General features: G+C 35.9%; 1 protein-coding gene across 2 annotated transcripts in view; it reads right to left on the reverse strand.

Annotated features, from left to right (window-relative positions):
- Vps13a (vacuolar protein sorting 13 homolog A) overlaps nt 1–25,686 on the reverse strand; it is a 221,262-nt gene that overhangs the window by 157,725 nt on the left and 37,851 nt on the right. For both annotated transcript variants that reach the window (XM_005352017.3, XM_026781029.1), the window contains exons 6-19: nt 24,798–24,907; nt 22,829–22,888; nt 20,867–20,926; nt 20,569–20,649; nt 20,213–20,270; nt 15,953–16,080; nt 15,659–15,765; nt 14,709–14,880; nt 12,550–12,612; nt 11,811–11,940; nt 10,533–10,627; nt 10,084–10,226; nt 4,370–4,556; nt 4,169–4,283 (exon numbers count right to left, since the gene is read on the reverse strand). In XM_005352017.3, coding sequence (XP_005352074.1) covers nt 4,169–4,283; nt 4,370–4,556; nt 10,084–10,226; nt 10,533–10,627; nt 11,811–11,940; nt 12,550–12,612; nt 14,709–14,880; nt 15,659–15,765; nt 15,953–16,080; nt 20,213–20,270; nt 20,569–20,649; nt 20,867–20,926; nt 22,829–22,888; nt 24,798–24,907 — 1,509 coding nt within the window. The remainder of the gene's footprint in view (nt 1–4,168; nt 4,284–4,369; nt 4,557–10,083; nt 10,227–10,532; nt 10,628–11,810; nt 11,941–12,549; nt 12,613–14,708; nt 14,881–15,658; nt 15,766–15,952; nt 16,081–20,212; nt 20,271–20,568; nt 20,650–20,866; nt 20,927–22,828; nt 22,889–24,797; nt 24,908–25,686) is intronic.

Below are 25,686 nucleotides of genomic sequence, written 5' to 3' on the forward strand. Positions count from 1 at the left end.
GCCTTGAACTCACAGAGATCCGCCTGCCTCTGCCTCCCGAGTGCTGGGATTAAAGGCGTGCGCCACCACCGCCCGGCTCAGAAAATATTTTAAATAAAATCATTGACGAAAATTTTCCTAAACTAAAAAAGGAGGTGCCAATCAAAGAAGCATCTAGAATACCAAATAGATAGGATCAAAAGAAATTCCCCACGACACATAATATTAAAAACAATTATCATACAGAACAAAAGAACAATATTAAGAGCTTCAAGGGAAAAAGATAAGTAACATATAAATACAGACCAATTAGAATAACTCAACTATGAGACTATACATGCCAGCTCAGACTATTATAAGTCCAGCAAAAATTTTAATCACAGTGATAGAAAAGGAAAAACATTCCATCATTAAACAAATAAGTAAACAAACAAACAAATAAAAGCTATATTTATATACCAATTACTGTTAGTGTAAGATGTAAGAATTAGTTATTAAGAAAGCCTAAGCTAATAGGCCAACCAGTTTATAATTAATGTAAGCCTCTATGTGATTTTATTGGGACTGAACGGCTGCAGGACCGGGCGGGACATAAACTCACTGGCACAGAAAAATACTTCTGAACAGAATGCTGACAGCACAGGTACTAAGACAAATAATAAATGGGACCTTATGAATAGGAAATCTTCTATGGCAAATAACATCATCACTGGGCAAAAGAGCAAACTACAAAATAGGAAAAGATGTTTACCAACTACATGTTCAATATAAGGTTAGTGTCTCAAATATATAAAGAATATTTTTTAAAATAACTGAACATTAAGAAAACAAAAATAAGCCGGGCAGTGTTGGCGCATGCCTTTAATCCCAGCACTTGGGAGGCAGAGGCAGGCGGATCTCTGTGAGTTTGAGGCCAACCTGGTCTACAAGATCTAGTTCCAGGACAGGCTCCAAAAGCCACAGAAATTCCTATCTCAAAAAAAAAGAAAAGAAAAAGAAAACAAAAATAATCTAATTAACACTCGGGAAAAGCTAAACAGAGTTTCCAAAAAATACGACACAAATGGCTGAGAACATTTAAAGAAATGTTCAACATCCTTAGTCATTGAGAAAACGCAAATCAAACTACTTTGAGACTTCATCTTATATCAGTCATAATGGTCAAGAGCAATAAAACAAATGACAGCTCATGCTGGAAAGGATTTGGAGTAATGGAAACATTCATCCATTCCTGGTGGGAGTACAAACTTGCACAGTTCTATGGAAAGCAGTGTGATGGTTTCTCAGGACACTGGGAATAGATCTACCTTATGATCCACCTATACAACTCTGGACATACACCCAAAGGAATCAATATCCTACTACAGAGACACTTGCTCAAACATGTTCACTACTGCTCTGTTCATAACAGCAAGAAATTGGAAATAGCCTACATGTCCATCAACACATGAAAGGAATATTTAGCCATTACAAAAATAAAAGAAAAACAAATAAACAAAAGACTGAAATCATGAAATTAATAGGAAAGTAGATAGAATCAGAAAAGAAAGGATCCTTTGATGGAGGAAGGTCATTGGTTAATTAAATAAAGAAGCTGCTTGCCCTGATAGGTTAAAACATAGGTGAGAGGAGTAAACAGAACAGAACTCTGGGAGGAAGAGGAAGTGAGTTCAGAGACTCGACAGCTCTCCTCTCGGGGGCAGAGGCCTCAGAGAGACACGATGCTCCACTCTTGCGGGCAGAGGCGAGAGCTCTGCTCTCTGAGGCACACGCGATGAAGCTCCAACCCAGGATGGACATAGGCTAGAATCTTCCTGGTAAGCCACATTGCAGGCTACAGCAGATGATTAGAGATGGGCTAGTCCAGGTGCGAGAGTTAGCCTAAAAGAGGCTAGATAGAAATGGGCCAAGCAGTGCTTAAAAGAATACAGTGTCTGTGTAATTATTTCGGGGCATAAACTAGCCAGGTGGCTGGGGTGCTGGGGACGCAACCCTGCCGCTCCTATTTCAACAATCCTTAGTGAAATAATCCAAACCCCAAAAGGTAAATAGTGCAACATTCATCCCTACTGACTAGTGTTCATGGTACTAGAAGGTAGTTCTGCATATTACTGAAAGAGAAAGATAACATACTAACCCACTACCAACCCTTCAATCTACAATGATGATCTGTCTGTAAAATATGTTGTTGCAATAGCGGCATAAGCCAACCATCATCTGATTGGATTTAAGGCCTACTCTGCAAGATGGACCCCATGCCTGACACTGCTCCAGGTGACCAAGAACCTGAGACTAGGAGGCCATGGACCTAGAGGAAAATCAAATACTTTTGTTCTGCTAAAGGGAAGTAGCAGGAAAATGACTAACATTCTGTTATACCCAGAGATCAGTCATCATCAGAGAAGCTTCTTCCTGCAGTAGATGGGAACCAATACAAATACCCACAACTGGACAATGAGGATAGAATGAGAGACCTTGGAATACTTAAACCTAAACAGGATATCTTTATTAAATCCTTCCCCATCAGGGTTCAGGAAACTATGCTGAAAAGATTGTTAATAGTCAGAAGGGATGGATGATACCAAGGATACAGTATCTTCCAGGCACAACGGTACTGATGCATATATGAACTCACTCAGACTGTGACAGCATATATATATAGAGAGAGAGGGTCTGAACAGATCCAAACAAGACAGGGTTAAGCGCTGAGATGGGGAACTTACACAAGCACTCCCATCAATAAGAAGCTATCTCTACTTAACAAACGATAACAAATGATAAATAAGTTTCTCCAAGGGAGTCTCAATGGGTACATAAACCACACTTAAAGGCAGGCCCCATGCCAGCAAGGAGATGGCCAAGACAAAGGGAACTCAACACATTTCTGGAGATTTTTTTGGTGCCTCTCTATGCCAGCAAGATGACAATCAAGAATAAGTATCAAACTACCAGAGAATCCTCCGCTTTAAAAGAAGAGTTAACAAAATCTCATATTCATTTTCTTATCAGAGACAAAGGATAAATATGGGTATGCTTTCATTTGTTCACCTAAAATATTTACAAAGGATGAAGACAATAACACAAGAAAAAATAACAAGGAAATAATTAATAGAGGTTAATGCAACAAAAACTAATAAAGAAGAAAATGAAGGGGGAAAAAAAAAGACCAAAACAGATAAGAGCTATCAGTCCACCAAAATAAGCAAATTTTAGTTTCCTAAAAACTGAAACATATATTAAATATTAAAAATTAATTAAGAGTATGAGTAGCTTTCCAACTTCAAAAAACATTTTTAATAATTGTTTCTAAGTGAGGGACTCATTCTGTAGTCTTCACTGGCCTGGAATTTGAATGGACACGAGGCCAGGATCTAACTCACAGAGATCTGCATGGATACTAAATATTCTTATTCTAAATAACAGGGAATGACACTAGTAGTGTAGCAAAGGGAAAACAAATGTAAAATTAGAAGGGTAAAGTGTGGGAGACTTACACTTTCTGGGGTCTTTTTATAACAGTTGAATTTTATACAGCAGACATCTACTGTTTTAGTACTTTTTGTTGGAGCAAAGATGTCTTGAAGATAAAAAAAAAATCTAAATCTGCTGGCTACTGGATTTAAATACAATGAATTCACATTTACTTGTAACTACCTATCTGTTTCTATATAATAAGAGGAACTGACTGAAAACAAAAAAAGGCTTCATATAATACTTTGTTTTGGGCTTCTACTGCATACACCAGCATATGAACTGGAACAGAATTCTGGAATTTGAACTATAAATGGAATCTGAGATTGTAGGAAAGAGTAGAAGAATAAACACAAATAAATAATAAGCAAGGATGAAAATATATTAGCAAATTCAGACCAAAAGAGACCTTAACAATACCCTTTATTCTCCCTGAGAAGGAAGAAGATGGATTTTATTTCTCAGAATAATCTACCAAACTCTGGAATTTACTGTAAAAAGATGAAATAAGAAAGCCAACTATCATAAAGACATCTAAATAATTAAATGAAAATATTCAGTTAACTTAAATGTGATTATTAACTATAAGTTCTATGTATAAAAAGCAATTATTGTTATGCATATCTGGCAAAACAGATGAGTTTCTACTGAACCAAATCCAGTCTAGAAATTCATTTAAAGTAAAACTTTAATATGTTTAATTCACAAATGACTTTACCTGTTGCTGTTTTATCTCGAAATTCTTCAAGTTTTGTCAAAGTTGCTGAGGTAAGTTGTGCTAGGTGGACGTCTTTTGGGGGTCTGAAGAACTCCACTATACTATTGACTGTCCTCTGTTAAAATAAGCACCGCCAACATAAAACACAAACTCAAAGCAAGTGAAAATACACCGAAGCTTACTAAGACAGAAAATGCTTACTGCATCATATATTATCTCTAAAGGCTCAGCCTCTATGATACACCTCTGAGCAACAGTTTCATCTAAAGGGTTCGTCTCAAATGTAATCTGGAAGAGTGACATATCGTCCAATGAAGACAGTAGGTGGGGTTTTCTTGAATTATCTGGAAGGCCAGTAATATAAAATGAATCAATTTTGGTTTCAAATCTGTATAAAAGAAAAGGACAGGAATTAGGAGTCAATATAATTTTAAATAATTTGTCTAACTGCAAAATTATGAAATATAGTAAAGATATTTTTCTTTGCATTTCCTATAACTCAAATAATTTAAGAGAAAAAAATACGATTCCTATGAATTTTAATAGATTACTTCACTAAGAGCCATATTTATGTTAAATTTTATATTCAAAAGCTATGATAGCTAGTATTTAGTATCTTCACTCTAAGGGGCATGATGTAGGATTTCCCTCTGTATGCTATGATTACAATTGATTAATAAAGAACTGCTTTGAGCCTATGGCAGGGCAGAACAGAACTAGGTGGGGAAAGCTAGGCTGAATACTGGGAGAAAGAGGACGGAGTCAGAGAGAAGCATGGAGCTGTGGCTGGAGACAGATGCTGGAAACTTTGCTGGTAGACCACGACCTTGTGGTCATGCACAGATTAATGAAGATGGGTTAAATTAAGATGTTAAGAAGCTAGAGCTAATGGGCCAATCAGTGATTTAATTAATAAGGTTTCTGTGTGATTATTTTGGGGCTAAGCAGCCGGAAACCAGCAAGTGGCCTCCTTACTACAGGAACACATAACCTAAATTTAATGAGGTAACATTATGGCTGTACAAGTTTGCACTCCCACCAGCAGTGGGGTCATGTTTCCCTTACTCCACTCCTCTCCAAATAAGCTGTCACTACTGTGTCTTTTAGTAGTCACTTTCATTTCCCACAACTTTTTTCTTTTTAATTTCATTTGAATAACATTTTTCCATTTATTTTACATACCAACCAGTTTCCCCTCCCTCCTCTCTTCCATCCCTTCCCCTTTCTTTATCTACCTTCCTCCCCATCTGCTCATCCTCCATCTCCAGATGGAGGAGACCTCCATGGGCCACACCTCCCATGGGTTTGCACAAAGGATGGCACATCAAGTTGGGGCAGGACTGAGCTCCTCCCCGTATTTCAGGCAGTCTGGCATAGGGAACAGGTTACCAAAAGCTAGCTAAGTACCAGGGAGAGGTGCTGCTCTCACTGTTAGAAGCCTTACTAAGAGACCAAGCTACAGAGGGGGAGAGTAATGAAAGAGATGCCTTGATATGGGGGCGGAGGGAACATTTAGGAGTTAGGGAAAAACATGGTACCAGGGAAACACCCAGGAATCCACAGGATGACCCCAGCTAAGACTCCAAGCAATAGTGGAGAGGATGCCTGAACTGGCCATCTTGTAATCAAACTGGTGACTTCCCTAATTGTTATCATGGAACCTTCATCTAGCAACTGATGAAAACAAATGCAAAAATCCACAGTCAAGAACTGGGCCAAGCTCCAGGAATCCTGTTCAGAGGAAGGAAGGGATGTACGAGCCAGAGGGGTCAAGATCACCACAAGAGAACCCACAGAAACAACTCAGAGGAGTTAAGACTCTGGAACATCAGCTAGGGATTCTGCATGGGACCCATCTAGGCCCTCTACATATGTGTGACAGTTCTGTAGTTTGGTCTATTTTATGGGACTTCTAGCAGTAGGATCAGGTCCTGTCCCAATGCTTGAGTAAGCTTTTGGGAACCTATTCCCCATAATGGGTTACCTCACCCAGCCTTAATTAAAAGGGAGGAACACAATCCTACCTCAACTAGATGTTATGCTTTGTTGACACCTATGGGAGGCTTACACCTTTCTACACAGAAACAGAGGAGGAGTGGATCGGGGGAGAGAGGCGGAAACGAATAGAAGGAGAGAAGGGAAGAAATGCAGTCGGGATGTAAATAAAAGAAAAAATTTAATAAAAACAATAAAAAGGGTAACATAAAATACTTACAGAAATATATAATATATTCAATGTACCCTCAGTTAAACAAACCTTGGATATACTAAAATGTATACACAACAAAAAGTCTAAGTAAATCAAAGCAGGCCAAAATTTAAAACATTTTGCTACAAGGGACATAATAGAAAGAAAATGTACTAAACAGAAAAAATAATATTATTTTACCTGTAAGGTTTACGGTACAGCTGAGTGGTTAAAGCAATTGCCATGCATGTGAAGTTCCCTGGATTCAATCCTTAGCATCCCCCCCAAACACACACACACACACACACACACACACACACACACACACACAAACACACACACCAGAAGAGGCCATAGTTTAGCTGCAAAACACTTGCCTAGCATAAACATAGCCCTGATTTGATCTCCACCAGAAAGAGAAAGAATACGAAAAAGACACACATCAAGAATGTATAAAGAACTGTTAAGAACTCAAATCAAGACCTATCAGTCAAAAGGGAGAGGAAGTTTAAAGATAATTTCTCCAAACAAGGTATGAACATGAACATAAAACAATACAGAAAAAAAATGTCTAAAATCATTAACCATCAATAATGGTCTCACACTGAGATACCACTTTTCACTAAGATAGCATAATCAGAAGAAGAGATAATAGCAAGTATCATTGGAGTTACAGAGATATTTGAAATTTCATTCACTGGTAGTAGGAATATAAAATGTGCCTGATTTGGGAAATTATCTGGTAGTTCCTCCTGATGTTCAACATTAACAGTTACTGTATAAGAAAATAAGTCTATTCCTTGATATATAACCCCAAAATTTAAAACCCATATACAAATAAAACTTTGTTCATGTTTATATCAAATATTTCTTATAGCCAAATGATAGAAGCAACTCAATTAGTTGTCGGTTAAAAAATGGACACAAAATATGGTGCTGCCAAATAATAGAATACAGGCAATTAAAAAATTACAAATTTATTCTATATGAATGAACCCTAAAGACATCATGGTAAGGAAAAAAGGAAAAAAAAAACAGTAAAGCCCACATATTGGATGATTTCACATAAAATGCTCAAAAAATTCTAATTCTGTCTGTCTGTCTGTACGTGTATGTGCAGCCACACGTACCTGCATGTAAAGACCAGAGGAGAACATCACATATCTTCCTCTACTCTTTACCATACTCCTTTAAGACAGGGTCATTCACTGACCAGCTTCTCACCACTTAGGCTATGCTGGCTGGCCAGTGAGCTCCTAGGATCCACCTGCTAGCTCCACTGGAGTTACAGGGACATGCATTCAACCCAATTTTTTTTAAGGTTCTGGGAATTAGAAATTAGGTTCCTGTGCATGCATATCAAAAGCTCTTACCCACTGAGCAATTTCTCTAACCCCAGAAATAAGAGGGAGAAAAATAAGAAACAAAAAGAAGCTAGTTGTTGGAATCAGAGAAAAAGAGCCTTGGGAAGCTAGGAAGGGACTGCCAGTAAAATATATACAGTTTCTTCATGGTATGCAGTAATGTCTGGAATTGTATTCAGGTGGTGGCTACATAACCTTAAACATTATTAATGCACAAAACCTTAAACATTATCAATGTAAAAAACGTACAGTTAATATAGTTGCAAAAGCATAATAAATTATATACTAAATAGATAAATTACAAGTATATGGAGGGGCTCTCAATAAAAGTATTTCTTAGAAGGGCAGTGGTGAAGCACGCCCTTAATCCCTGCACTTGGAAGGCAAAGACAGGAGGATCTCTATGAGTTCAAAGCCAGCCTGAGCTACAGAGTGAGTTCCAGCACAGGCTCAAAAAGCTTCACAGAAAAATCCTGTCTCTAAAAGCAACATCAAAAAAAAAAAATTAAAACAAAACAAAAAACTATTTCTTAAAGGTTAAAATACACCAAGCATGGTGGTACACAGTGGTAATCTAGAAACTGAGAGGCTTGAGGCAGGAAGATACTGAATACAAAGACATTATCTCAAAAACAAGAGGGGTAAGGAAGGAAGAGAATGGGGGAGAAAGAGTGACAAGGAGGAGAAGAAGAGTGCTTTAAAAAGAAAAAAGAAGACTAAGTAAAAGTCACTTTTTTGCAGAAAATGAAGGAAGCCTTTAAAGTGTGAAGTCCTGAGTGAATGTGTGTTGTTGACATGACCAGTCCTGTCAAAGACTTTAGCCTCAATCCATGGGAAAATGGCAAAGCCCACTGCTCCCTCACCTGGGAAGGGGGGCAGCTGAGGCTCAGAAAGGTGGCAAAGCCTCCCTCTGCTCCATGTTCTGATTCTTCCTCCCCTTGTATTTAGAGCCTGCAGACTACTCCCCTACAGTGAATGCCCCTCTAAGATTAGCTAAACCTGCCTCCTTATCCTACCATGTATGGTAGCCCTATCTCTTTGTTCAACTGCATGCAATAATCCTCCCACCCACCCCAACCCCTGCCTCTCTGTTCAAGCTGCACTAAGCTTCTGGGATGCTGCAGTTTCTCCCCAGCTTGTGTCAGTCATTTCTTCATTCCCTCACCACTCCAGTCAGGACTGTCCCTGGCACTGTACTAGGAATAGCAACATTTGTTGTTTCTTTCTGTATGGTCAAATACTATTTTTTAATTTTTTCTTTAGTGTTTTTCTGTTTATTCACATATTACTTTCTACTGAATACATTGATAAATCCAAAAAAATGCAAAGTCTGTAACCTAAACTCCAACCTTAAAGTAAAACTTAAAGACAAAAGCTGAAACACTGTCCACCTTGTTTTTTTTTTTTTTTTTTGAGACAAGGTCTCTCACTGGCACCGAGGGCTCACCAATCCAACAGGAATGGATGGACACTGAATTTCAGGATTCCTCCTGTCTCCACTTGCCCAAAACTATGATTAAAGGCTGTCGCTACCACACCTGGCTTTCTACAAGGGTTTTGGGAATCAAACTCTGGTCCTCATGCTTATGCAGCAAGCACTTTACCAACTAAACTGTTTCCCCAGCACCACCTACCATGTTCGCTGTTGTTTTCTGTGTTTTTAAAATTGCTGACCAGTTTGAGAACTTTGTTACTGCATAGTGAAGACTTATCCTACACAAAATGTTTCAAAGTTAACCTATAACTAAAATACTCATGTTGTTTAAATGAGCCTTCAAAAATCTAAGTGCTTCCACAAAAATAAGGCATTTTTTCTTCTGTTTAAACACCAGGACTATTTCAATGGGCCAGGATGCTTGTGGTACAAAATACATGTGAAAACCTTGATAAGCTGAACAGAGACATGGATAAGGCCTCATCTCCAGCCTGAATTTTTGACTACATTCTTGTTACATTCTAGTCACTAAAAGAGCACATGATATAACTGTACCACTTGTCAACTGATCCAAGGTAGAAAACTTGTACTCCTGAGTTTCACAAAATGGGCCTCCTCCCCTGTCATCGTAATATGGGCTGATAGAAAGAGAGATTTTGGAGGGATTTTTGAATATTTGTGTTTAGACAATGTGGACTCTGGGGAACTGGACTCAGATCTAAGCGCAAATTTATACTTTATAAATTCCTCACATATATAGTCTAAAGGTAATAGTACACAATATTTTTAGTGTACCTGTGTTTTTACTGCACTCTATCACACTAAGTCAGGTATGGAATTTTCCTTCAATAGTCAAAGCACTGAAATTCAGTATTTCAGATTCAGATTAGTGATATTTAACCTGTGAAGAAAATAAATTTATACTTACTTTATGGCTTGTGCTCCTGGCCTTTGCACAATCAAAGTACTAAGTCCTTCTACTATAATGTTTACCAGCTCCGGTTTTTGGTGATTTTCTCTTAGAATAACAGACATACTTTTCAAGTGAACAAAAAACTTCAAGGCTTCAAACTAGAGAATATCCAGAATAAAACAGAAGTGAGGATGGGGTATCTATAAACAAAACAATCTTACGTGATTCCTTTACTTACAAATCCAGAGATACTTTCAAAACAAGCCTTTATTTACCAAAGAATCACTGCAATAACTCAAAAATTAAAAGAATACTTTTATTCATTTTTCTGGGATTAAGATAAATGCTCTATTTATAGACCCCCAAAAAGGTCACAGAAAAAAAAGCAATACAAAACTTCTGAAAGAATTACAGAAGGCACAGCTAACATTAAAAAAAAGATATAAAGCAAGAAAATATCTTACTGTTTTTGGCAAGGTTGGATCAACTGCTGTTTCACTATAACCAATTGCTTCATAAAGCAAAATTTTTTCTTCAGGTGTCAACATTTCTTCAAGAACTATAAATCATAAATAAGTGTTTTATGGTCTTGCTACTAACAATATAAATCAAATATAATTTACCTGGCTTTATAGAAAAACAAAAAGAAATAGCTGTTTTATTTAGTGTGTGTATGTACATGTTATGTGGAGATATGTGTATAAAGTATTATGTGGAGGTAAGAGGACAATTTTGAGAAGCTGATTCTCTGCTATTACATGGGACCCAACAATCAAATTCAGATCATCAAACAGGAAAACAAAAACCACTCAGACATCTTGCCAGTTCACAAATGTTATTATTATTGTAATAGCTTTTATAAGTATTAAGTATTAGATATGTGTTGGCAATTTTAGAAATGATCCTTAAATAAGTTACTAACCAAAACTTTGACGATATAATTTTTTTAGTCTCTGTATTAAGCAAGAATTTACGGGCACTATGTTAATCAGTACAAATAGATATACTATCCTAATTTTCTCTCAATTTACAGATGGATAAAACAGATTTAACACACCCAACTTAGCCACACTACCAAAAAGTGATAAATCCAAAATATATCATATGTCCAGTCCCTAGCCCTCCAAGACTTATGATCTTTATGATTTGAGTGAAAACCAAGTGTGTTGACTGGGCACAGTAGCATGTTATCTGTAATCCCCAGTTATGCACGGTCAGAGTCAAAAAGACAGGAGATTAAACTAAGCTGTGGCAAGAGAGAGAGAGAGAGAGAGAGAGAGAGAGAGAGAGAGAGAGAGAGAGAAAAGAAAAGCCTGTTTGCTTACAACAGTTAAGGGCTGAGGCAACAACCCAAAGGTACAGTGCATGCCTGTATATAAGCAAAGTCCTGAGCTTATGCCACGGCGCATACACACATACATGTTCCAAAAAGAGAAGAAGGGAAAAAAACTTTCTAATAAGCAACTTCAAGAAAAACTTCCAGTGGCATAAAGCATTCTGCGATTTATATTTACCTATTACTACACCACATGTGCTACACTGAGTGCTCCCAGTGTAAAGCTCCTCTGTACCAACAGGAGAGTTGCTTGAAAATAATAGTAATTTTATAATTTTGATAATAAATTAAACAACTTATTGTTATGAATACACTTACAATACCTGTTTAATTAGAAAAAATTAAAAACCTTAATGACTATGCATTTGCTGATTAACTATACTAATGTAAAATGAAATGAACATACTTCCAGGTTTAACTTCTAGTTGTTGTTTAGCATTTGATTCTGACCACGTCCACAGCCAGCTAAACCATCCTGCATTATCCTCTGGATCTTTTACTCCTTCTTTGTAAATCTTGTATCCAGCTTTCTTTACCTAAAATAAGTTTTCCCATAGACGACAAATTATTGTTTTAGTAATAGAAAAAAACGGAAACAGGGTATTTCTAAAATAAATCTCTTTTGAATTTGAATAAATGTAAACAAAATCACATACTAACAACATAACATGGTAACTGTAACATTTACCAAACAAGACTTTGGAATAACATATGAATCGCCTTGTGGCCTAGCAAGACACAAAGATACATAAATTGAGCCGGGCGGTAGTGGTGCACGCCTTTAATCCCAGCACTCGGGAGGCAGAGGCAGGCCTCTGTGAGTTCGAGGCCAGCCTGGTCTACAAGAGCTAGCTCCAGGACAGGAACCAAAAAGCTACAGAGAAACCCTGTCTCGAAAATCCAAAAAAGAAAAAAAAAGATACATACATTGCATCTACATATGAACTCTGAAATTTTCATAGGCTCAATTTCTTACAAATAATTTCATCTCAACACAATAAACAAGTATTACAAAAACTTATATCAAATCTTCTAAACACACAAAAAACACATTTGAATTCTTAATAAAACAGTATTTTGCACAAACTGATATTACCTCTCATATCGACACTATTTTTATTAATCTAATGGTAATCTGAAATTACCTCAACTTCTGCCTGTTGTCTAGCTATGGTTATATTAAAAACATCCAAGGTTTTCTCCAACTCCTGAAAATATAAGAAAAACAAGTGTTACATAGTAAACTTCAGAATATAAGCTACTACACTAAGAAAATGCAGTGTGAATTCATCAATATGTCCTCTCTTACATTCTGGGATGCAGTGTTTTCTTACATAAACAAACACACATACAGGAGTTTGGAAATTAGAGCAGAACGACTTGTAGACAGAGAAATCATCCCCATTATGAATACAGTTATAATCTCTATAAATAGAGATACATTCAAAAACATACATACATGTACTGTTTAAAATGTCTTTCATTGGGGGTTTTAATTACAAATAAAAATAAACACATCAAGACCATTTTAACTAATACTGTAATAAAGGCTTCATCTTATAGAAATAGTTTATATCTACGAAGATATTTCAAGAAGGCTTACAAGTACTTGAAATCTGTTAAAAACTACTCTTAACTTCTCTCCTTTTCAAACTGTTACAGTTATGGATACAAACTGAGAAGAGCTACAATCCTAACACATCCGTGCCTTCCCATAATTACTTTCAAGTTTTAGGTTCAAATTTTTTCCACCAAAAGAAGCAACTACGACTTATTATTCTTCTAGAAAACAGCATTACTTGGAATTGTGCTATCCGGTAAAGGCCATAACTAAGTAATGAACTATGAAACCACCTGAAAGGTCTCTAGACCCAAAAATTCCCCATTACTTCTTGTCTTTAGTTAGTCATCTATCTTAAAACTGAAAGGAAAATGTAAAGTTTCAATCTTTTCAGAATTTTCCATTGAAAATTCTAGACTCTAAATGGCTACACTACTTTCAAGAAGTTAGTTACAGGAGGGGAGGAGAGAAAAATGTATAGCTCAATAAAATTCAATTTTAAAAAAAAAAAAGCTAGTTACTCCTGGTCTGTCCAAAGTATATTTTACCTGTTTTTTTAAAAAGTTCCTTTTAGATTATGCCATAAGGCTAAGAGCAATACAAAAGTGATATTGATGTGGGATGTCCTTCAGTATACGTGTTGCTTTTTTTGGCTAATGAATAACACTGTTTCGACCAATAGCTTAGTAGAGTAAAGCCAGGTTGGAAATCTGAACAGATATACAAAGAGAGTAGACGAAGTCATAGAGACACCATGTAGCAGCCTATGGAAAGATGCCGGAATGCCGGAACCTTATCAGTTGGCCACAGCCTTGTGGTGATATATAGATTAATAGAAATGGGTTAATTTAAGATGTAAGAATTAATTAATAAGAAGCCTGAATTAATAGGCCAAACAGTGTTGTAATTGATATAGTTTCTGTGTGATTACTCAGGTGTAGGTGGCCGGAAAACATACGAGCAGTCTCTGCTTACATATTATAATTCAAGGCATATAATTAAACATGCTGCTGTTAAAGACTATAGGTACCACAAAATTAAGATACAAATTATTTGTACAGACAGGAAATCAGGAAAGTTCAAGTAAGGATGGCAGACTAAGGTAGAAGTACAGCCAGAGACCAGGACAGGTGGCTGAGCAGGGCTACACAGGCTCATAGATTAAAAAGGAGCTTACACATACAGAAGAAACTCCACTAACACACAGTAAGATAATAACAACAGAAATATCATCTACCCCGATCATCAACAGAGGAGTTTAGAAGCGATATGGCAATCACTTCTGAGACTTACAAAAGAAATAACATGAAGCTTCACATTATGGTGTATGTAAACCCAAATCCTTTTGAACTGAAAATAATATAAATTTCAAAAGCACAGTGAATAATGTCACCAGGTTTTTTATTACACAGCTAAAAAGTAAAATCCCTAAAACACCCAAATAAGAGAGAAAGAAAATGGTCAGTAAAAAGCAGACTAAGTAATTAAAATGTAGCAATCACTAAAAACTGGGAAGGGCATAGAGCTTGCTCAGCAGGTGAGGGTGCCTGCCACCAAGCCTGACTACCTGAACTTACACAGTGGGAAGGAGAAATGGACTCAGAGTAGTCCTTTCACCCCCCCCCACCTTCACACACCACAGTGAACATGCACACACAAACACAAATAAATGTTAAAAACAAAAAAACCCTAAGGAGAAATTATGCACAGTATAGTATTCAATGATTGTTTTAAAATGCTAACCTCCAAAGACATGAGAATTTCAGGAGATGGCTTCTTACTTGTTAACTTTTTCTTATAAGATTCTCTATATTGTTTCATTTTTTGTCTATGGTCTCTAATATGCTTCCAAGACCACATCCGTAAACGAGGACAAACATTTACTTCAAGAATACCGTGTATAGCATAAGCCCACCTATTCAAAAGAAAAAAAAGACCCCATACTTATACCCAGATCAACAATACCAAAAACAACTAAATTTATTTTTTCTAACATGAGTAACTACAAGACTATTAAAACAGCATTCTATCAGAACACTCTATTTATAGCAACATTCCACTAATTACTATATCTTGCAACAAAAAATAAACAAAACACTCAATTTTGTTAAAAAAAAAAGAGTTTTGCACAACTTAATGCATAATTGGAAAACTAGTCAATAATTGTAGAAATAGTTACTTTAAAATGTCCTACAAGTCATAGAAACTAAACTACAACCTCAAAAGAAACAGCAAAATTTTTAAATTTAAAAATGGGGTTACATGGATAAACCTCCCAGAACCATCTCAGTTACTAATATTCAAGCTGAGTTAATAAAGCTCTAATGAGTCAAATGGAAATCTGGGGGGGGGGGGAGGAGAAGGTAGGGGCCGGTGGTAAGCGGGTGGAGCACTGCAGAAAAACCAAGGAAAGTTTTAATTATTTCAAATATACTGATTCTTCTAGAGTACATGAAAACTACAGTATTTTAAGATTTTTAGTTGCAAATTATTTTAAAGAATTTCTTGAGTCAATTCATTAACACATAAAGGGAGCAACATATATTCCTAGACCCAAATCAGTTTGCACCAAATCTTAGAATAACTTTTAAAAAAAACATAGTTAATTTAGTTTTGTGATACATTCTTAAATATTATAAATAATAAAATTAGTTAATTTTTTTTAGAACTTTCAAAACAACTGAGGCATTCACCATTCTTTGGCATGGTAGTGAAGAGGCACGCTGGGCTTGAACTTTCTGTAGGGCAGGTTTTGTGTCATCATGTCAATGGACTCGAGGAGCTCCATGAGACTGAAATACTAGAGAGACAGAGTTACAGCTTTCAGATGTTTCAGGGCTCCTATTCACTACTGAATGCAAAGCTTACATTATCAAGTTTTAAAAGGAATATTTATGCAACTACGAATTTCAGAAAACACTTAAAAATCTTAACTTTGCTTTTATCAAACAATAACTAACAATCTAAATGTCATCAAAGAAAATCACCTGTGGTTTATTAAACTCAATCACTATGGTATGTAGCTCAACGTCCAGGTTTATTTTGGGGTCAGAAAAGTCAAAATCTGATCGCCGGTTCATCTGAAGCTTGGCATTAGCAGATATAGGTCGAAAAACTGAAAAATAATACAAATTGAAAAACAATTAGAGTTCCAGTTCAACCATCCTAGCACTAAGGAGATCAGCTGGAAATACTCCTGTACACCTCTTTAGCAGTCTCTCACAGTCCTACACAGGAACACTGCTAAGAAGGGACAATTTTAATTCTAGATTTAATTTTAAAGAATATTAGAAATGTTAAGATTATATTTATAATTGATTCCATTTTATGATCTTCCTCTGTAAACTAGTCCTCCTTTCAATTTGCATAGATAGATGGCAGAATATGAATTTGCCCAGGATCATCTTCTTGGATCAAATGATATCAGCAAAAGTAGTAAGTATGCAGAGGGAGAACAGTGACAGTATAATCTATACTAGGATTAACTACTGAATTATAATCTAAATTGTACATAAGTATAATATAATGTTTGTATTAACCACCTCTAGAACATATTTTAGACATTAAACATAAATATTGTTGGAAAATAAATCAATATTTGAACTTTTGGACCTTGGAAAAAAAATCACTGATCTGCCACCTCTCCACCACCCTTCACTTTTGACTTGTGTCCTTACACTGCTAAAATTAAGGTTTATTTATTTCTTCCTTGTTTTTAATAGATATAAATATAAAAGTTACACATACTAATAGAAATCTACACACTGTTCTCATTCATGTATACATTGTACTTATACACTGGCATAATAATTTAAAATTTCAATATCTTTCTCCTTGCTTTTAAAAGAATTATTTAGGGGGGGTGGAAATGCTCATTGAGGGTGAAAGAGAACATCACACCCTCTAGAGACGGAATTAGAGGAATTTGTAAGGCGTCCCACATGGGTGCTAGAATCCAAACTCTAGTTGTCATGACTAAACAGCAAGCATTCTCAACCAGGCTAAGTCTGGCCTCACTTTTTAGCTTTTGAAACACACATGCTGTTAACTACAATCAGTCTACCGTAGGGCAGCGCTCCAGATCCTCTTGCTCCAGCTAAATGAAACCAATGATGATCCTTTCCTCATTTCTTCTCTAATTCTACTTTCTTATCCATTATTTTAACTATTCCCTCAACAAGTTTGCCCTTTTAATACACCAGTACTTGCTCAGCAAAACCCAACTGCACACTTGGACCTAATAGCACAATGTGGCTAGAAAGGAAAAGGTGACAATCGTAGTTATTCTCACTTTATTACTGTAAATATTAAGTGAGTTCTTAATGTTATGGAGAGGGAAATCACACAGCACTCCCATGTTTACCCTGCTAAAGATCCATCAACAATTTATTTTTAAATTGTTTTTAAGGTTGACTTTTTTGTTTCTATTGGCACTGACCAAATTCATACTACAGCATGTTCCTGGTGGCCAGTTATCCAAGAATAAATTTTTTACTTTTAAAGGATTGATTTTTAAAAAAAAAAAGTATGTGTCAGATTATCTACAGCCTGCAAAGGCAAAATATCTGACTATATGGCCCTGTTGCGTGTCTAACCTACTCTAGGCCCAAAGGTTTTCAAACCTGAGAACTCATCAGAATCACCTGTAGTGCTTATTATTACACTCTCTAGTGCCAGGAGAGTCAGATGCAAAAGGCCTTGGAGAGACTTAGAAATGTGCACTTGAAACAACCTTCCAAGTGATGATAAGGCTGCTAGTTTGAACCATACTTCAAAAACAATGGTGGCTTAAGTCCACTCTCTCTTCTATACCACTATTTCATAGTTCCTCTCTTCAAAAGCTTACAGTACCTATCATGTTAAAAATGCTTGCATACATACCCTGAAGAGAAATTGCATTAACTCCTATTGCCTTCCCTAGTAATACAGTTAATATCAAGACTCTTCTCTTACAACAAAAGTGTCTTAAAGATGAACTGATTATGTCCTGTTCTTAAGAAAACTCTAGACCATACAACAGATGCCAACCCTTTCCCCCACATCAATTCAGAAATCCAAATCATCATTAATTTTTCATGTTCTACTGGATCATGCCCACCTTAGCAAATAAAAAAGAATATTTCTCCCATTAAGTAGATCAGAAGTGAGGAAGTAGACTTGTAAGGAAGAATAACTCAAACCAGTTCTCTTTGCCTTCCTACAAATATGCAGCTATCAACTTATGAACATCAAATTCACTTTCCAAAGCTTGCTTTAAAAAGAAAAACAAAACAAGCATAGTTTTAGGCCACTACTATTTTAGTACTTTTTCCCTTTTAGCATTTTGGCTAATGCTATGTTAAGAGAATCAATAGGAAGGAATTACACTGTCAGGTCCCGCAGTGCACTCATTTAACAGGCTCAGACAGAGGCAAAGTTCATTAACACCTAGCCCTAATCTATGATGGCTTCTCTGGCGTCCAGTTACTACTGCACATCAGCCTTTTGTACTGCACAACAGCTAAGGACAGTCAGCAAACACTTTCCCCCAGGACCCAGCACAGGCAGGGAGATACAGTTCCACGAGTCTCATCAGTCACAGAGTTGGATTTCCAACAAGTTTTGCTAATACAACCTTAACCATGTTCATCTCACTTCACCAAGGTCTGGGTTTTAGTCACACAAGGGAGAGGGTCTTTTTTTAGAACCTTATCCTTAGCTCAAACATAGGGTTCACCCTTTCATCTTCCTAGTCTACTTTTCACCAGTCAATCCTATTAGTCCAATCTACTTTTACAGTTACTAATTATTTCCTTTCTTCAATGGACTCTAAAACACAGAAAATGTAAGTCAAATCTAAATATATCATAAACATGATACAGAGTTATCAGATCTCTGAGAAGGAATTAAGAATAAAATCAACTTCAAAATAATGAAAATAAGATTTTGGCACAAAGGACTGGGCATGTAGCTCAGTAACAGAGTGACTGCCTGGGATCAATCCCCATCACTGAAAACAAACAAAAAAGAGAAACAAGGATAATAACAAAAACTGCCAAAATTGGCAGAAGAGCCATTTAGAGAAATTATAAAAAGGTTAAAATAGCATACATAACATATAGAAATATATAAAGGAAACTTTCAGTGATGCCAAGAAAACTTTGAGGAAGAATATTCTATGCCTTATAATGTCAGGAAGCCAAATTCAAGAACTAAATTAAGCATCAACAATTGATGTTTATTGAGTATTCTCAAGTCTAAAATATGTTTTTAAAATTGTTCCTTTCTTCTATATTTTAGCAATGATCTTGTCATTATAAAGTTAATATATAGGCCAGACATATAGGTGAATGCATTTAATCCCAGCATTTGGGGCAGAGTTAGGAGAATATATCAACTGAACTACAGTTTGATATCAGCCTAAACTACACAGTAAATTCCAGGAGAGCCAGGGCTACATAGTAGGAGTTAACATACCGGGGATTGAGGCCTGGGGGTAATATGTGCTCACTTAAAATAACTCAACAGTAAAAGATAAAATTTTCCTGTCTTTAATCTCAGCATTTGGGAAAGGCAGAAAGATTGTCTTAAATTTAAGGCAAGCCTGGGCTACTAAAGCAACGTCTGTCTCAACAACAACAAAAAAAAAAATAGTTGAACACTTTATAAACATAAAGATCATACCACTGTGGTTATACCAGCTAGTGATATTAAACTGTACTTGTGATTCTGAAACATCTTAATAAACATCACTATAGTGGTCTACAGACTGAGTTCAGGACAGGCCCCAAAGTTACAGAGAAACTGTCTTGAAAAGCCAAATTGATAATAAAGTTTTTTTTTTGTTTTTTTTTTTTGGTTTTTCGAGATAGGGTTTCTTTGTGTAACAGCCCTAGCAGTCCTGGAACTCACTTTTTAGAACAGGCTGGACTCAAACTCACAGAGATCCACCTGCTTCTATCTCCTGAGTGCTGAGATTAAAAACGTGTACCACCACCACCTGACATAATCCTTAAACTTTAATACAATTCATCAACATTCTTTTTTGTTAGACATTTTTCCTATAGTTTTGAAATGTAGTCAGAAAGTCCAACAAGAAAAATTACGTTAAAAGGGTAAAGTATATTTTGATATTTACCTATATATATACACACACACACATAACTAGGAGAAAATTTAATATAAAATAATCCAGTATATCAACAACGCTAACATAAAAGTTTATGCTAATTTTTCTAATTATATTTTTATTTTATCTAATAACTTACCAAAGTCATAACCATCTGGGACAATATTTTCATTGACAATACCATTTTTCAAGACTACCTATTAAAAGATAAATTGTTTTTATTTATATTTATGCAAACATATCTTTACCCTACAAATTTATATTATCTACAAGAATATTTAAGAGCAATTACAAATAAATAATTCATACTCCACAGGATAAAATTTTAAAATGGCTAAGTAATCCATCATTAACTGTTATGAAAGAATGTTTCAGTTAATTCTGTTTCTAAAAATCCTGCCGGATTTTGTTTAGAAGCAATACTGACTCTAAGGATGGATGATTGACTGGGAGTTAAACACTATACAAAATATGGTACTACAAATATTTACTTACCAATGATTCATCATAATCATTCAGATAATACATCTGAGACTTCACATTCCAGTAAGCAAAGAGATTATCTAATCGGATTAGCTGAAAATAAATCAAGTTTATTAATGTCCATTAACTTTTTAAAGAATTTTTAATGTTTACTATGCTCAGAACTCTCAAGTAATTGAGTCTTAATCTAAATAAAGTAAACAGATATAATTCACATAAATTTTTGCACATGTAAACAAAAATCACAACATCATCATTTGTCTTTCCAAAATTCTTTTTCACCAAATCAATGGGTTAGAATTTATTTTACCTTACGAACTAGTTTTTCAGTTTCATCATGTAAACATGGAATCCAATTTTGATCAGTTGTCTGAAAGGAAAAAAAATATAAATAAGTAAAAAAAAAAATACCATTATATATACAATAAGCAAGTCATTATCTCTCATACCCTGAGACTAATTTCTCATAAAAATGCCTTTGAAAACATATCATTTAGTCAAAAATACTATTATCAGACCACTAACCCTAATACTTTGCTTTCAAGGAACTTCTTTGGTCAAAAACAAGCAGAAATAAGCAATTTCAAACAGGTAATTTTTAGAGATCTAATAAGCAGCAGATAGAATATGGCAAAAAAAATCAAACACAGAGGTGTGCCAGATAAAACAACTAACCTAAAATCATATGCTTGTTGAAAGGACTTCAGAAAAAATAGGCTTATGATCATGATAGTTCATACACCATGAATAAAAACTACTCACTGTAAGATTATAATTCTAGACGGGAATATATAGTTTGGTTCATTCACTTGTTTGTTTGGTTTGTTGTTGTTGTTTTTGGTTTTTTACAAAGGTCGAAGATATGGCCAGAGAATAAAACACAGGAAGGAAAGGGGAAAACCAAATACATTACTTAGGGTCCAATTTCAAAGGTTTTATAGACAATATAAAGACAAGATCACAGATTTTAAACGAAGGGTAATCGAAGTCACTGAGGACAAGGCCAGTATATAATAAGAACTCTTATCAAGGAACACTACAGGAGGCCCCAGGTTCAAATCAAAACACTTCAAATTTTTAAAAATAAAAAATAGGAAATAACAGTAAGCAAAGCTTTATTTGCATATTTCTATCCAAACTGGAACTGGATATGCAGCCCAGATGGACTTGGCCTCATGATACTACCTCAGCTTTCAGATGCTGGGATAACAGCTCTGTGTCCCCACTCCTCACCAGATCATGATTTTGGAAAGATGGCTCACACTGCAGTGTGAAGAACTGACGGCAAGTGTGGCTCCCAAACTTCAGCACAAATTATGATCACCAAGAATGACTTTGAAAGGATAGATTTCACACTGGAGATGTGGTTCAGTGGTGCTTACCTAACACACCAAAACCCAGCACTGCAAAACCTTATAATAATAAATATGGAAAACGCATATCAGGATGCCAACCCAAGAGTTTTTAACTCTTTGACTCTGGTATGGCAGACAAGGTTCCAGGAACCTCTAAAGGTAACAATTAAACCTACGGTTTGTGGGGTTTCAGAGGTGTATAGAAACAAGTATGGCACTTGCAGAGGACCAGGTTTCACTTCCCAGCACTCACATGGTGACTCACAATCACCTGTCAATCCAGTCCCAGGGGATCCAACACTCCTTTCTGACTTCTGTGGGCTGCTGTCATGTGCATATGGTGCACACAGATACACTCGGGCACACACAAATACACATAACATACTTTAAATAAATAAAACCACTGCTACTGTGGCAACGTTTTTCACATTAGCAAATATAACTAGTAATTCTCTACATTTTAAGTATGCCAGCAGCACTGACAACAGACATCATCCACTTGTACTGAGTAGTCTCTGACTTCTCCCACTCCCTCCCAGTTCCTTTTCTTTTTCACTTGCAGACCATGTTTTATAAAGAAACTATACACAAAAATCAAATGGAAGATGTAATGCTGAACTGGAGTTAAGTTGAATTGTACCATATGTAGCTACAAAGATAAAAGTGAAAACCAATGTAACATGAAGAGTAATTTACAGAAGAACTATATAAAATATCTGAATCAACTTAAAAAACCAAATTTATGATATGTGCCCTTACTTATTCAATTCCAATCCAGTCTGAGGACTTCCTAGACCACTTCTACACAAGTAACCAAACACATACCTCGTACGGGTCTGATGCTGACTTAATCATAATCATAAACCTGACTATACTACACTACTTAAAAAGTTACATTTCCTTTTTTAACAAAGTACCTGCATGCTGAGATTTTGAAGGGAAATACCAAACGAGAGCGGTTTGTCTTGATTTGTGATCTAAAGAAAAACAAAGTAAATTACTTACTGGTTTAATCAGCTGAATAAAATTCACTTCATAGAAAAAGTCAGTATCAAATATTCAAAAACAGTCTTTTCAGAATAATTCTTGAGATATTTTTTCTAAAAACAAATTGCTAAATATTAATGTTAGTGTTTTATAAATTACTATATTTGTAGAAATATTTTTAAATTTATAAAAACATATAAAAATTGATACAGTACTCTGTTTAAAATGGGAGTGCATTGAGTTGTGTGTCACTGAGTAAAGAAGTCAGGTGACAAAGGCAAAGTGCAGCCCTGCTTTGCTTCAATCTGAAACTCTGGATAATCCTTTACTCCAGGGAGACATCTGACTCTTCTATGTAGGCGGCTCAGTCTTAATGACTACTTTTCTTCTTATGACAAATAAGGCAAAATGTAAGGCCCCAGTCTCAGCACCAGATCACAGACAAGCAAACCCAGCAGTTCACCACCATCACCTGCACTAGCACAGTCCAGAAGGCCCTGCCCCTTCCTAAAGTGGATGTAAACTTAACTGAGATAGCCAACACGTTCAGCACCAACTTTTGCCAGTAAGAAAAAATATTCTATTTTTACATAAACTCTCCAGCAGTGTGTTTAAAAATAACCTCTATGCACTTTAGAATAAAACAATAACAGAAAATACTTTAGGCTCAAAGACCTACCTACTTGGAACATGTTTTAATAGACTTGGTCTTCCCATGTACATACTATGTTTGTTTTGTTTCAATTTCAGACTCTTCTGTCACCTTTTAAGCAGCATTTGGAAGCTCTCTCACATCCACAGATGTTTAGTGCCTCTCAAAGGTCTTGTATTATGGGTATAATTTTATTTTAAATGGGAAAAGGGGTGAGTACACTCAAAGATTTATGCATATTGTTATTGTAAAAATCCAACTTCTTGTTAAGTTTTAATTGCTGAAAAGTATGTCTGAAGCTAAGGAAGCTATTTAGAGAAGCTGTTTCTTCCAAGAGCCAAGACCAAGCCAGGTTAATGACATAATCCTCTAGGCACACGGACTGCAGTTGTGCCATTTCTACCACACAAGATTACATAGACAAACTTGTCAGACATACACTTTTAAAAAATGATACAGTAACATTTAAAGCAAAAGGGGTGGTTATCTATAATTCTGCACTTGACACAATCTAGAATCACCTGAGCAGAGGTCTCAGTGAGGACCTATCAAGATCAGGCTGATTGATGGGCATGTCTGGGAGGACAAGGTATGTGAGTGTGGGGGGAGGGGTGGCAGACTTGATGATGTTGACTGATACGCAGAGGCCCAGCCCTCGGTGGGTGGCATCATTCCCTGGGTTTGGGTCCTGTGCAGTGTAAGAGTGGCAGAAGCACGATTAGAACAGAAATGCACATTCATTCTGTCTTTGCTTTGACTGTGAATGTAACTCTCTGCTTCATGTTTCTGCCTGACTTTCTGCAATGCCAAACCATGACCTGGATTATAGCCAATAAACCATTTCTCCCTTAAAGATATTTTTGTTGGGGCATTTTATTACAGCAACAGAAAATCCAAAAACTAGAATAGCAACTAATTATACATTTAAAGAAACAATAAACTACTGAAGAGCAAAAAAATAAGTTAACTCTACTTATTCCTAAACCAGTACTCTTTCCAGGAGATACAATAAAAAGAAAAAAAAATCTGTGAAATTCATTTACTCCCAAGACATTACCTGGATAACCCAAAGTTTTAATACTTAAGCAAAGTATAATCAAGCACTCATTAAAAATGTAACAATAAAAAGAAAAGATTGTATGGTCTTCAGCTCTCTGTCCCTCCATCTCCTAGTATTTATTAGGCTGGACACTACAGAGCAAAAGTCAGTCACAGTAACTAATACATACATGAGGAAAAATACTCACATCATCTTCATAACGAACATGGATATTGGAAATTTTCACTTGAAGATTTCTTATGATTTGAGTAATTAATTTTTCTGAAAAAGTGTCCTGTTTCTCCTCCGGAGGATTTTCTAAAATTGCAAATGTTCCTTTTTAAATTGAATGAGTTACATTTCCTATAAATATTCACATTTATAGTATAAACATATTAAGGTCACATATTGCCTTAATAAAGAAAATGTATAACATTTTCAACAAATCATTTGAGATCTCCAAAATCTCTCATACCAAAGGATTTTCAAAAGCAACAAAATGCACAATGTTTAAAGGCTAGTTTCCTATCTTATAAGACTAGCGCCAACTATGCTAAGTTCATTGCTATTAAATTTTATAACCTGATTGTAAGGGTCAGAGGACAAGGACATCTGCCATGAAACAGTGTCTTATTACTATCATCATCATCATCATCATTATTATTATTATTATTATTATTATTATTTTGGTTTTTCAAGACAGGGTTTCTCTGTAGCTTTGGAGTCTGTCCTGGAACTAGCTCATGTAGACCAGGCTGGCCTCAAACTTTCAGAGATTCCCCCATCTCTGCCTCCTGAGTGCTGGGATTAAAGACGTGCACCACCATGGCCTGGCTTGAGACAGTGTCTTCTATAAAGGTCAAAATACTGCAGTCATAAAATCCTAACAGTACGGTAGCCTAAACAAAACCTGTATAACGACACCACCAGTTGCCATGTGTCAACAAATGCACAGGGGAAAACTAAGAAGGCCCTACTCCCAGGTGAAGACTTACAGACAACTCATGACTTATAAAAATGGGAGACTCAGTGACAGTGTCCTTTGCTTTACAGAAGCTTCTCAGTCTCAGGAGATCCCATTTATTCAATGAGGCCCT

This window comes from Microtus ochrogaster, chromosome 8, assembly GCF_000317375.1.
Source record: "Microtus ochrogaster isolate Prairie Vole_2 chromosome 8, MicOch1.0, whole genome shotgun sequence".
Taxonomy (NCBI): domain Eukaryota; kingdom Metazoa; phylum Chordata; class Mammalia; order Rodentia; family Cricetidae; genus Microtus; species Microtus ochrogaster.